We start from the raw sequence: 13,499 nt of genomic DNA, 5'->3' as shown, positions 1-13,499 counted from the left end.
TACTATAAATAGTAAACTTAGTATTTATAGACGGTCGTGATGTCTACTAGTGCGCAAGGTTTTCGGCCAAAAATAGTAAGTGTCCTATTTGGCTTCACCAAACCGTTCTCCTAATTATTCTAAGCTCTTTTCATGTTGGGCGCAACTCTTAAAGCCCAACGGATGAAGAGTTATAATCAAACTAAAACTTATTATTTATAGTAAAAATGAAATTAAAACAGGGAAATGATTGTCGATCCGGGGGTTTTTCACAATTTCGGGCTGCATAACCTGGCATAGCAGGGTTGGTTGGCTAAAGTAGCTCGTTCTACCCCAAAATCATATATTTTACGTCAGATAACTCATTTTGGATTGCGAGATACGCTCGATTTAAGGTCCGACGGTCTGGATCACTTCTATTGTCGACCGGGCCTTTTCTGATCCATCTTGGCCATGAAACTATCCGCGACCTGCTCTACATCAGTCACCACATGGGCCCACTTAAACTACTTATTAGGCTTAGTTCATACATGTGACGTGTGGGGTCATATGGATCAAGTTTAGATCTGATATAAGGTGGACCCCATATCCCTAGCCCCTTTAAAATTATTTGGGCCCACCTATTTTGGACGTGCAAATGTCCTATGTATACTCTTATTAGACATCGTCAGATAACTATATTGCAGTCCACTTTTTACCCACTTACTGCAATCTAAAATAAAATATTAACCATACATCTTATAATACCCGTTAGTGCCTTCATAACTAGTGGTCACATGCCCCAAATAATTATTGTATGGTTAAGATCTAACTGAAAAAAGTTGGGTTGTACAAGTGCATGCATCCCACAATCCTAAGTGACATTAGCTAACTTGTGGCCCACTTTCAGGTAATCTAATGGTCCCCTTTGGGACATCTAAGTCAATGGAATTGTAGTCCTTGTCTTAACATTGAAGCATTTGGTCATTTTTCTAGAGCAGATTTCAGATTATAAAGTTATTGGATAGATAAGATCGACTCTCCATCGACTAAGGAATGACCTACATTAAAGGGGGCATATATTTAGATATAGTGAATTGATTAAGATGAAACTTTATCTGAGTTTCTTTTAAGACATGCATATGGGATCAGACATATCGTATCAAATATTGGGTGTTCAAATCTATCCATAAAAATCTAGAACTGTCCATTGTTAAAAGTTACCTGAAAATAGATTGTTTTGATCATATTTGTCAGATATAAAGTTGGATTCGACCCAAGCTTGATCCATAGCTCAACGGGCACAACTTGAAATCATCTGTTGGCTCATATTAGACTATGGAGCACTCGATCATGAAAATTCAATTAGATCAGTCTTCGATTGATTTTTTTTTTTGGCATTTGATTCATATTGATTTGATGATCATGTGTATGTGTATTTGATCTCTGATTAATTTGTAATTAGTGATCACACGTGTGGCATATGTAACGCCCGCTAACTCTTGGTGGGTGATGGCGTCACATGTCCTGCTCATGATGGTCGTGTGGGGTCATCATTTCAATAAGCCTGTCCATGTGATCATATAAGCAGCTTGTACGATCATATTTTCATCTGATCACCTAGTTATTGGCTTGGCCACGCTGGGTGGATTTGTGAATTGATGACTTGGCCCTAAACACTACATGATGTGGTCACTAAATTAACTTATTTTTCTATCTCTAGCAAACCTTGTATTTGAAAATAATATGGGTAAATATAACAATTTGCTAATTTTTTAGACATTCGTTATTTACCAAATAAATTATTTTTGCAAAGAAAGTACTTATTTTTATGTATTAGAACTTTTTTCAAACAAATTACCAAACAGATTTTTCAATACTTATAAGTACTAAAATTTAATACTCTAAGATATAAACATGTAATTTAATTTTCACACCTTATTTTTAATTTACCAAGTGGCACCTTAGTCTTACAAAAATCTTCTCTCCTGAAAATACTAGTACACCAAATTAGAGATTCCCTTGTGTAGAGTGTTCTCTTCATTCTTATACTAGAAACCAACATATTTGGAGGCATTTCCTTTGTTTCTATGCATAAAAGAAGACAATGGTAATTACGCATTCGAATTAAATTTGTTCATAAAATATTTTAAAATAACTATTTTTCGATGCTTCCACCATCAAATCTTTGACATTTTTTACTAATGTAAATTGATGTGGTCACTTTTTAACTTAGTATTTGCATGCCAATAATTAAAATCTTAAAATTGTTTTATTGAGGAGACTCTTTGAGCATAATCTATCACGATAGAAGAAGCTCAATGGTTTGAATTACTAAACTATGAGCCCACCTATACAAACACAATGTGTAATATAAAAATTTTTGTTAGTCGCCGACATGAAACTTGAATTGTAATAAAGTACCCAAATAATAAGTACATTTATTTTATGTTTTTCAGCTGAAGGCACTTCTAATTTTAATGGTTGAATTGATGTTCGTGACTGTGGTGGTTGCCCTTGTGCTAACCCTTATTCACACCTACTCAAAGCGGACATTGATTGTCGGGATCTTGTGCGTCATCTTTGGCACTTGCATGTATGCTTCCCCACTCTTGGTCATGGTAAGTAGTATTCTACTGATTTCCTCATATTTGAATATTGTGTGCATATTTATAGTGCATGGGATGCACATGCAAATCAATTTAAACACAACAATCCACAAAACAATGGGTGAGCCATATACCCTAAATTGTACTAATGAGGTAATTCTAATTTTAAAAATTAAAAAGCAAACACTATAAAATAATGAGATCTAACTGAAAAATAAACAAGCTTAATTCACAAAAATACTAAAATCGTATATGTAATGTGATTATAGTAAAATATATATAAAACATGCATCGAAATATATATATATAAACAAAAAAGATGTCATAAGATTTAATGTGGTTTACCTTAATATGACTACATCCATCGAATTATTAACTAGTAAATTCAATTTTTTATAAAAAAACTAGGGGTTATTGAATAGATAGGAATTTATGCCATAAATAATAAATAAAGCAAAAACTCTTACTTCTTCTCTTATTTTGGAGAAAACTTTTGTGATTGTCCAACCTACATCAAAGAAGATAATTTTTTATCTATATATACCTTACTAATAAATGAGATAACTCATCTACAATCCAAAGAGAAGATAATTTCTATAAGGGGTGTTTAGATGAACATAAAATTTAAAATTTGACAAATTTTAATTACCAAATTCATATACTAATAAATTAACATATTTAGTTGTCCTTAACTACAAAATTTAGAAATTATGTAATTAACAGAAGAGACATAAATTAAGAATATAACAATTTAAAAATGTTGAATATAAAGTTGAAAAATCATGAGTTTATTTGGTTAAGCAACAAAATATCATTTTTCTTAACATTGATCTAATGATTATATTTATATAATCAACATCATATTTGAGAGGGGCAAGAAATCGAAGGTAGATCAAGCATAACAAAAGGTTCAAATAATCTCTTTCTTTTAGTATATTCAATATGAATTGTCTTAAGCCATTACTTAGATGGCTAGGATTATCTTATCAAAATAATTTTTAGAATAGATGGCAATCAAAGGTTAGCCGACATGATTGATATTGATCAAACTTTTTTTATGATATAATGAATGTCAATGATTTATTTTCTAATAATTGACGCTTGCCAGGATTATCATATCTAAGTGGTTTTAGGGAGATATTAACAATGAAAGATGAGCCCCGTATGATTAAAGGTGTAGATCACTGATATGACCTTTTTTTAACATAATAAACATTGACAAACCATTTTTATTATTGATATGATGGTTATGTCATGATATCAAAATAATTTTCTGAGAGACAATCAAATGTGTGTCATATATCAAGATAGTTTAAATCAATTACTAGACTTCTTTATTATATTCAATATAAATCATATATTTTTCTAATCATTGATTTTCATTGTTAGCATTATCTTATGAAAATGATTTTTAAAAGAGATATGCAATGAAAATGATAAGCTCCATACGATGGATAGTCCAAATCATTGATCAAAACTTGTCTATAATCGACCGTCCCTTTTTATACACATAAGTTAGATGGCTACGATCATCCCATTAAAGCACTTTTTGATATGAATGATACTCAAAGGTTGGTCCCGTCTGATGGATAGTTTAAATAAATGATCGAACTTATCTATCACAACCAACATAGATAATTTATTTTTTATGTCATATCAGATGGTTATGATTATCTAATCAAAGTAAGTTTTAAAAGGGGATTAAGATTATAAGGTGAGTTACAAATGATGGATAATCAAAATTACTAATCAGACATTTAATAATATAATAACTATGGATCATCAATTTCTTCATTATTGGTTTGGTGATTAAGATCAATTGATAAAATGATTTTTTATAGTTATAAATAATTAAATCTGGATTCCAAATGATGAAAGATTCAAAACGGTGACTCATTATGGTATAATCAATTTAGATCATTAAGCTTCTAACCCATTTCTAAAATGATTAGATCATATGAGCAAAATAACTTTTGAGATGGTGAGTAATCAAAGACATAACCCACATGATGAATATGATGAAAAATGATTAAACATTTTTTAGCATAATGAATGTGGATTATCCATTTCTTAGTCGTTAACTGAACTTTTTTTATAATCATATGTTTCATATAAAAGATTGTGATTAGGTCATTTCTAAACTATAGTTAATTTAGACCATCAATGTTAATGACCATTAATTAGATGGTTTGTATAGTCCAATTTTCAGTATTTAAAAGCAACTTAAAAAGGTATTGTAAGCTTCTCTATTAAAATTTAAAGTTAATAAGGCTACACAAACAACAACAGAGGAAAATAATAAATTTTACAAGAAAAGTCAAACAACAAATCTAACAAATTCTTAAGGTCATTCAAATCATTAAATTGACTAAATTTATGCATCTAAACACCCACTTAATATTTGCTAAGATTAATTTTTTTTAAGAAAAATGCATTTATGATCTCGAAAAAATGTTCATCACTAAAAGGCAACGTGATGGATTACTACACTCAGTAATCTCTGACTTAATAGAAAATTCAACAATTTGTCTTTTAGTAATTAATTCCTAAAAAATAAGCAATAACCACTAATTTACTCTATGTGTTTTCTTTAGAATTGAAAATGAATGCATGAGAGAAAATTTAAAAGTAGTATTAATGGGTAATGAAATGAGAGAAAGTAGACTTAGATGGTTTCATCATATGCAATAGAGATAAAAAATTGCATTAATTATGAGTGAATAAATACAAGTTGAAAGATCTAAAAAAAATAAGGGGAAGGCCCAAAAGGATGTGGGCTAGAGTAGTAAGAAAAGACTTCATAACCTATGGTCTAACTAAAATTATGGCCCTTAATAGAGTGGAATGATGGAAAAGGATTCATGTAGTCAACCTCGATCAGTTGAGAAAAGGCTTAGATGATTATCTCTTTTTTTTCATGATAATAATTATTTTATACTTTCACCCAATATTTTTAAAAAAGCATTAATTTAAAGTTTCATCCTTAAAAAAAATTTAGAACCTAATAAAACAATCATACTTTTAAACCTTGAAACATTCATTCTCGCAATTTCATATACAACCTCAAATCTATGAACATATTGTATATTATTTTTTATATTAAAAATTATCTTTCCTTACTCATTACTATCAAACTTTAATAAAATTATTGAAGTAATATGAAGCTCATATTTTATCAATTGGAAAAATAAATGATCGATGCTACGCAAATACTTTGAAGAAAATAAAAACCTATTTACCTTTTCTTTTGCAAATAAGAGAATTATAGGGACTACCACCTTATCTTTTAGCCTTGTACACATTACTAGAAATCACATTAGAAAAATTAGGGGTGTCAATAGGTTCAAAAGAGAAGATACTATCACTTAGACTTTAATATTGTGCTCTAAGTTGAAAGTGATCAAACTTATCCCATTATTTCTTCGAAAAATGTTCCTCCTCAAGTCAAAGTAGATAGTCATTATACATAAGTCATGTCACATTGAAATAATAATTTTTATATTATTATGAGGCTGTGTACCCTACAAACATTTGTATAAAAAAAAATTTCTATAACTGTTTTTCATCGTCATGTAAAGATTATTAACATGTGCCTAAAGGTTATTAACATGTAAGAAACTCATTTCCCCATATGTAAATGTTAGTGTATTATTTGAATGGGGTCTACGACATTATGTGTATACCATCCAACCTACACATTAAAACAATTATTAAGTGGGTCACACTGTAGAAAATAATAGACAACCACCTCAAAACTTTCAAATTCACGTGGTGGCCCATGCGATGGTTGATCAACCTTTATAGATGAGTTGAGTCTATACATAAACTATATCGTGACTCACAAGCAAAGTTATAGAGTAAGTTTTTTACAAAAAATTTATGAATTATTCAGCCTTAATAACTACATCCAGCATCGTCTACTATATTTAATATAATAATCATTGTCATTAATATAATCAACATCATCCCTATCATCTAATATTATATATAATGTGAGTAGTGAGGATAATTTTACCTGCACGATTAATTTTTCAAAAATATCGAACTAAATCAAAGATAATGGTATTTTAATAAGTTGGAGGCATGCGACTGATTAGTTACATGTAATTGAAATTTATCCACAAAATCCCTCAATGACATGAGTTTTATCTGCTCAATCTCTCTATGCATGTAACCCACATTATCGTGCATTCCACACTTCTCTTTTTCCATGTGTCATCGTTTTTTAATCCCTTTTTACATATAGCCTACACTCTCTCTCTTTATCTTATTCTATTTTCATATTACCTGCAACATTTATAATCTCTCTCATCTCTCTCACCCTTTCTCTCTCCACATGTGTTACAAATGCTATACCCTTAGTAATGTGATGCACCTATTGTACCCTACACAGGGATAAACGTGATGAGGTCGATCACCGTCTTCCTCAAGGATAATTACTTTGAATCCACGGAGCTTCTCTGGACTCCTCACAGAGACTTTTGAATCCACAACGAAAGAGAGCAAGAAAATAGAAAATAAATTCTATAAATTTAAAATTTAATTGATGATTGAAATAAACCAGTTCACAACCCTTTAAATAGGGATACCAAGCAATGGAAGAGAAATCGAAAGCAAACTCAACTAAAACTTCTTAAAATTCGTAACTTATTATATATAGTAAATTTACTTTTTATAGTAAGTTTCCTATGTGGCTTAACCATATTATTCTCCTAATCATTCTAAGCACTTTTCATGTTGGACACAACTCCTAAAGCCCAACGGATGAAGAGTTATAATCAAACTAAAACTTATTATTTATAGTAAAAACATAATTAAATATAGAATTTGACAGTCGATCTAATGGAATCTCACAAATTTGGCCTGGCTAACCCAACATATTTGGGTTGGTTGGATAAATTAGCTCGTTCTACCCTAAAATCATATATGGTACGTCGAGTAACTCATTCTGGTTTGCGAGATATGCATGTTTTAAGGTTCTAACAGTCTTGATGACTTCTGTCTCTGATCGGGCCTTCTCTGATCCATCTTGGACATGAAAGTGTTCGCGACCCGCTCTACATCATACTATTAGTAACCTAACAATGATAATGAACTATTTAAACCTCACTTATGTACATATTATATTAAAGTTTTCACTTTAAGTTAGTTTTATTACTCAATGATTTATATTGTTAGTTCGTATGTCTCATTCGAGGATGAGCGATACTGATGTACTTACTTGATTGGGCGAAATTCTGACCTTCTAATTTGTGGCCTAAAAATATAAGAAAAGAAATCAGCATTGATATTCATTAATTAAAAAACGCCCAATATTAGTGAATGTGGTATTTAAATTGATGATATTTTAAAAGAGCAATTCATATATAGTGCAGTTTAATAGATAAATCACCTATACAGTTAAACATGGTTTTCACTTAGACAAATTAAAAAGATTGCTATATCGTACATATGTAAAAAATTTATGCAATTCTCTCCTATTGGTACATGAAGAAGGCTTGTGTAATAATTTAAACCATTGATTTCATGGGCCATGATGTGAATAGACTACAAGCCAACACTTAGAGTAGCATAATTATCTAATTCTTGTGAGATATTCTTAATGAATGTGGGTCAGCATTCTGATTATTCCTTTAAAATATTAATAACATGTCTACTAGAGTTCAATCTCATTTCTTTTCAGGATGTGGCGTATCACCTGATGTTCCGCCAAAACAAAGATCTCAATCACTATGCACATTTATCACATGTACCACAAGTGAAAAATTATATAGAACTTCTATGCAACGGCCTACATATTAGTATTATTCAATAGGAACAATTAAGTTTGACTTAGGAACGATTAAGTTTTACTTTTAAATTAAGGATAAGTTTGGTTACACAACATATATATCATGAAATTTTATGATATTTCACAATTATTGAGTCTAAGTTGGTGCAAATTTTCATGATAATTCAAGTAAGCATACCAAAATTGATTTTAGTTAATAACTAATGTTTTGTGAATTATTGCAGAAAATGGTTGTAGCTACAAAGAGTGTAGAATTCATGCCGTTGACTCTCTCTCTCGCTTCCTTCTTCAATGGAATATGTTGGACGATTTATGCCCTCCTCGATTTCGACCTCTTTGTCTTGGTAAATATGAATCGGTGAAAGGAATCAAGAAGAGATTGATTCTTCTACCTGTCCTTGCATAATAAGTTTATTTTAGAAGTGTTAGATGTCATTAAAGTTGTACACGAGTCGGGTTAACTCGTTTAGCTTAGTCAGCTTGCTTGATTCGACTTAGAAAAGCTCAACTCACCTCGGCTCGAAATTGGATTTGGACTGAGTCAAGCTAGTTTTCAAAGCTCGAAAAAATTTTGAGACAAGTTCGAGCTTGCCCAAGCTCGACTTGACTTGGATCGAACCTCAACTCAAACCGAATCGGATAGAATCAATTCGGTGACTCGGTTATTTTGATATGAATGCTACTCGCCGAGTGTTTGATGAAATGATTCAACGAAGTGTTGGCGAGGAAGGATGCCAGATGTTTGATTTTGATGTTGCTCGATGGGTGTTTGATTTTGATGTTGTCTCTCGGTGTTTGATGAAATACCTATGAAATGTTGTTACTGTTTTGCATTCTGTCAGAAATTGAAAATGCCACACATGCTCGAACTTGGGTTAGCTACTGACCAAACCGAGCTGAGCTGGCCAGACAAGCTCGAGGACCGAGCTGAGCCGAGTTCGAGCTGGGGTTAGCTACTGGCCTAGCCAAGCCGAGTTGTGCCAAGCTCGACTCAGTTCGACTCGTGTACAACTCTAGATGTCATACACTCACCCAAGTAAACCCCACGTACAACATTTATAAAATAAACTTATTTAATACTACAATAACTTGTTGGTGAATTATCCTCGAAAAATAATAAAAGATAGAAAGAAAAATAATAAGGTTGTATACTTTAAAATCATTTTTGTAGAAAACGATTTTTCTACAACTCTCATTCACTTACCTATGAATGTTAATAGAATGTGTGGATCTTATTCACCTACGTATAAATCTTACCCAACTGTCTATGTGGGATCTATTGTGTTGTCTATATGCCACCTAACCAGTGCGTCAAGTGAATCTCACCATGATGGTGGGATGCTCAAAAAGTTCGGTCTATATAATAATTAGTAGGACCCACCGTAATAAATAATGAACATGCCCAAAAAAATTCAACTTCTGATGGCCCATGCGATGGTTGGATTATCTTTATTTTTAAGGTATCTCATTTTATTAGTGGAGTGACCCTTTTAGATAGATTAAATTCATAGTTGTAGAAAAAGTTTTTTTTTGTGCTTTTACAAATGTCATAAAGAAAATAATATTCATTATTTACTGGGATAAGGATCAACACCCCCTTCATTATTCTTCTTGTACCAACTACACTTTGTTTCAACTTTTATCCTAACTCACATCGTGCATTTAGCTAATGACTCAATCCGCCACTTCTTTTGAAGAAAATCACATAATTAATTTTAACTCCTTTTTATTATGCCATTTATACTTTCAAATTACATATGCATGGAGTAAGTGATTTGGGCTTTCCATCTACACTGTACTAGCGTACCTCATGCTAGGCAACTTCCAATGTCACTTTTGTAAATTGAGACCACATTAGTGAAACTTTCATGAGATCCACCATATCCATCAAGTACGCTACCTCATGTTTACCATTAAACCTGAAAATCATGTTAATCTAAAAATCAGGTAGGCTACAACATATAAAATAGTTATGATGGAACGCCCCTACTAGTTTTATGTAGAGCCTTCCATGGTGTTTATATCATCCAATCCATTCATCTGACATGTCTAATCAATATGACAAAAATATCCAAAATTACATTATTCTAAACTCAGGTGGACCATATCTGACAAATTTATAGGTTTTAAGAATTTTTGGTGCGGCTTGCCTAATAATTAAATTAACTTGACTAATATGATTTTAAAAACAAAAACAAACAACGAGTGGTGTAAATGATGGACGGTATAAACTTTCTCCATTTCTTCCATTTCTAAAGTTTCTTTCAGTTTTTTAGTGACAATAGCCAATTATATTTTGCCTAAATGATTGACATGCATGTTAAGTTATTTTAATGGTTCCATTATCTGTTTTGGAGTATACCTACTCAACAGTCAATAGTTATATCCTTTTGAAAACTTGAGTATTATAACACAATCCACATTTTGATGCAGGAAAACATCAAAATAATAATAATCTAAATTGATGGGGTGGCTCATGATGGCCTTGGTGCCAACTTGAAAGGTTGTGCAAGATCACAACCATTCATAAAGTGGGGCTCAAGCCAATCCACTCATTAGTGAGCTATACGTGTCTTAGAAAAAAATTGGTTGGTGTGCCATCTCCTCTAATCAATGGGGGTGGATCAGGTTATTTTGTGAATGTAAGGGTGAGTTAGAAGAAATGTTAAAAGAGGGGGCAATTGGTCCTACAAGGTTAAATAAGGGGGTGCATGTTCATTATCCTTTATTTATTTATTTCATCACACCACGTGATATAGAAACTCTCAATTATAAAGTAAAGTTACCTTATGCTTCATATGCATGTATTTGTAGATTGTAAACTTGGTAGACATATCACTTAAATTAAACCATCCAAATGGTGGGCCTCAATTTAGATAGGTCATAAACCAAAAATTATTTGTCATCTCATAGCAATGGCCACCTTACATTGCTTGAATTGTTCTACACACTTTATAAGTTCACATGTGATGGGGTAGGTGAACTACCAATAGGGTTTTTTAAATATAATCCCACATCTTCGTCTATTTTTATTGAACTCATTTCCTTATCAGTATTCTTATTCAACTCTATATTTTATTATAAAATCCTCTCCTCTTTTTATACATGATCAAAACAATCTCCTAAATGATGTTCCATTATAGAACTCTTAACTTTTTGCCTTTTAAAACCAACCTTCATAGTTTCATTTGCCCGTAAGTATCCCACATGGCATTTTTTGGCATCACATTAGTGTTGAGTTTTTCGGTCTTGAAACCCAATCAATACCCCACTTATGTCATCATAGATAGTACTTGTGATTATAATAAATGATATATGATCATGATGTGAGGGTGTGGACGTGCACATGAGACAAGCCGCCAGGTCTATGTAGGTGAGATGTGGACATCGAATGTCGGTTGCTTATGAGACTTAGAGTCATCACTACTGAATAAACTTAGAACCTATGGCCAATTAGGCACCATAGGGTTGCAATGAATCAAGGAGTTAAAGACTCCCTGCCTTGAATGTCGTGTCCTAGCTCGTCTGAGAGCTAGATTTGCCCTGTAATTGGCCTCATTTAGAGATCGCAATGACCTTAGTGACAGAGAAGAAAGGGGTTAGGCCCCCTTCCCTAACCGCACTGACGTGCAATCTCTACTATGTGGGTTTCAAAATTTATTGGGGAGCTCAATCGTGATAATGGAGACGGTGCGCTCGACGTTGATCATGATTGAGGGATCTGTTGTTGATGTCTTAAATCTATAAATCAATAGGTCTATCGATGCTATCGAGTAAAGTTTAATGCCATCGAACAGGTGCTCGATGCCATCGAAAAAATCCAAAAAATTCATATTTAGTCGCCAAAATGTTTTGGCGTTATATTCAATGACATCGAGGTGTTCGATGCCAACGACAGTCTATTGATGCCATCAAAGGTGTCATCGAGCGTGCACATAATTGCGTAAGTGCAGGATTTATTTCCAATTTTGATTGTGATTCTTGTATATACATACATATATATATATATATATATATATATATATATATATATATATATATATATATGCTATATACATACATATATATATGTGGTTGTAATCAGGATTTAGAGTATCTCAGAGCTTTCTCATTCATTCTAGGTTTTAAGGGCATAGCTTGGGGTGATTCAAGGCTTGTTCGGATCAAGTAATATCTATCTCTTGTAATTTTCTGCTTCATAGTGCATCACTGTCACTTTATGCTGTGATTTTTTCCTACAAGGGTTTTTTCACCTTAAATTTGGAGTGTTTGTGATTAAACTTGATTGTGTGATTGGAATACTTTGCTTAATTCATCTCCTATGCTTCTACGGTCCCCCAACAAAATCGATTATTGCTTGAACATAAAATAAAGGAATAAGATTGGTCTTTAGTTTCTAATGGGTCATTCTAATGGGCCAGGATCCGTTGATTCAGTAATGTACAAAGTATACACCAAACATGGTCGACCAATAAATAAAATAAGTACAAGCGAGTATATAAAAAGGAATATGTTGCAGTGTGAAATGACTGAGATGAACAATAACAGGTGAATCGCTTAAGGTGACTGCGCAAGTTAGAAATGTGGGAGAGAAACAAAGAACCCTAACAATCTTCTAGTGAAAATTTGGTCGGCGTCTTGGATCCTGACCTTACTCTACTTGTTCTGGACTGTCAAGATAATTCGAGTTGGCTGAGTATATGGTTGGCCGATGGGTGGGGTACTCTTTCCTTCTTTTATTTATTTTCTTTCCCTCTCTTTTCTTTCTCTCCCCTTCTCTTTTTCCATTTTTTTCCTCTTCCCACTACCTTCCCAAGAGGGGACTCTTTTTGTAGAGGTGCTGGCAGAAGTCTAATTTTTACTAGATGTCTCGATGGTTAATTCAAGCCCCAACACCTCCCTAGATTGTTGTTGTGTTTGGGATATCAAATTTTGGGTTTAATATGTGGTGGTGGAAATTCAATTTCGGCCATCATACTCAACTTGAGCTAAAGGCGCTATTGACATCTTATATCATGGGAGGCCACATGACAACTTCTAATTTGAGAAAATGTTCTGGCGGAAACCCAACTTCTGCTGAGTATAAAAAGATCAATTTTGTCCTATTTTGGGAGTTAGGCTATTCGAATAATGTTCTAGGG

General features: G+C 32.6%; 1 protein-coding gene across 1 annotated transcript in view; it reads left to right on the top strand.

The window, feature by feature from the left end:
* LOC131235640 (bidirectional sugar transporter SWEET6b-like) overlaps window positions 1–13,499 on the top strand; it is a 31,314-nt gene that overhangs the window by 13,768 nt on the left and 4,047 nt on the right. Inside the window, exons 4-5 of the mRNA XM_058232901.1 lie at window positions 2,418–2,579; window positions 8,583–8,702. Of these exons, the coding sequence (XP_058088884.1) occupies window positions 2,418–2,579; window positions 8,583–8,702 (282 nt within the window). The remainder of the gene's footprint in view (window positions 1–2,417; window positions 2,580–8,582; window positions 8,703–13,499) is intronic.

Source organism: Magnolia sinica, chromosome 19 (genome assembly GCF_029962835.1).
Source record: "Magnolia sinica isolate HGM2019 chromosome 19, MsV1, whole genome shotgun sequence".
NCBI lineage: Eukaryota > Viridiplantae > Streptophyta > Magnoliopsida > Magnoliales > Magnoliaceae > Magnolia > Magnolia sinica.
This window is presented reverse-complemented; position numbering and strand designations above follow the sequence as displayed.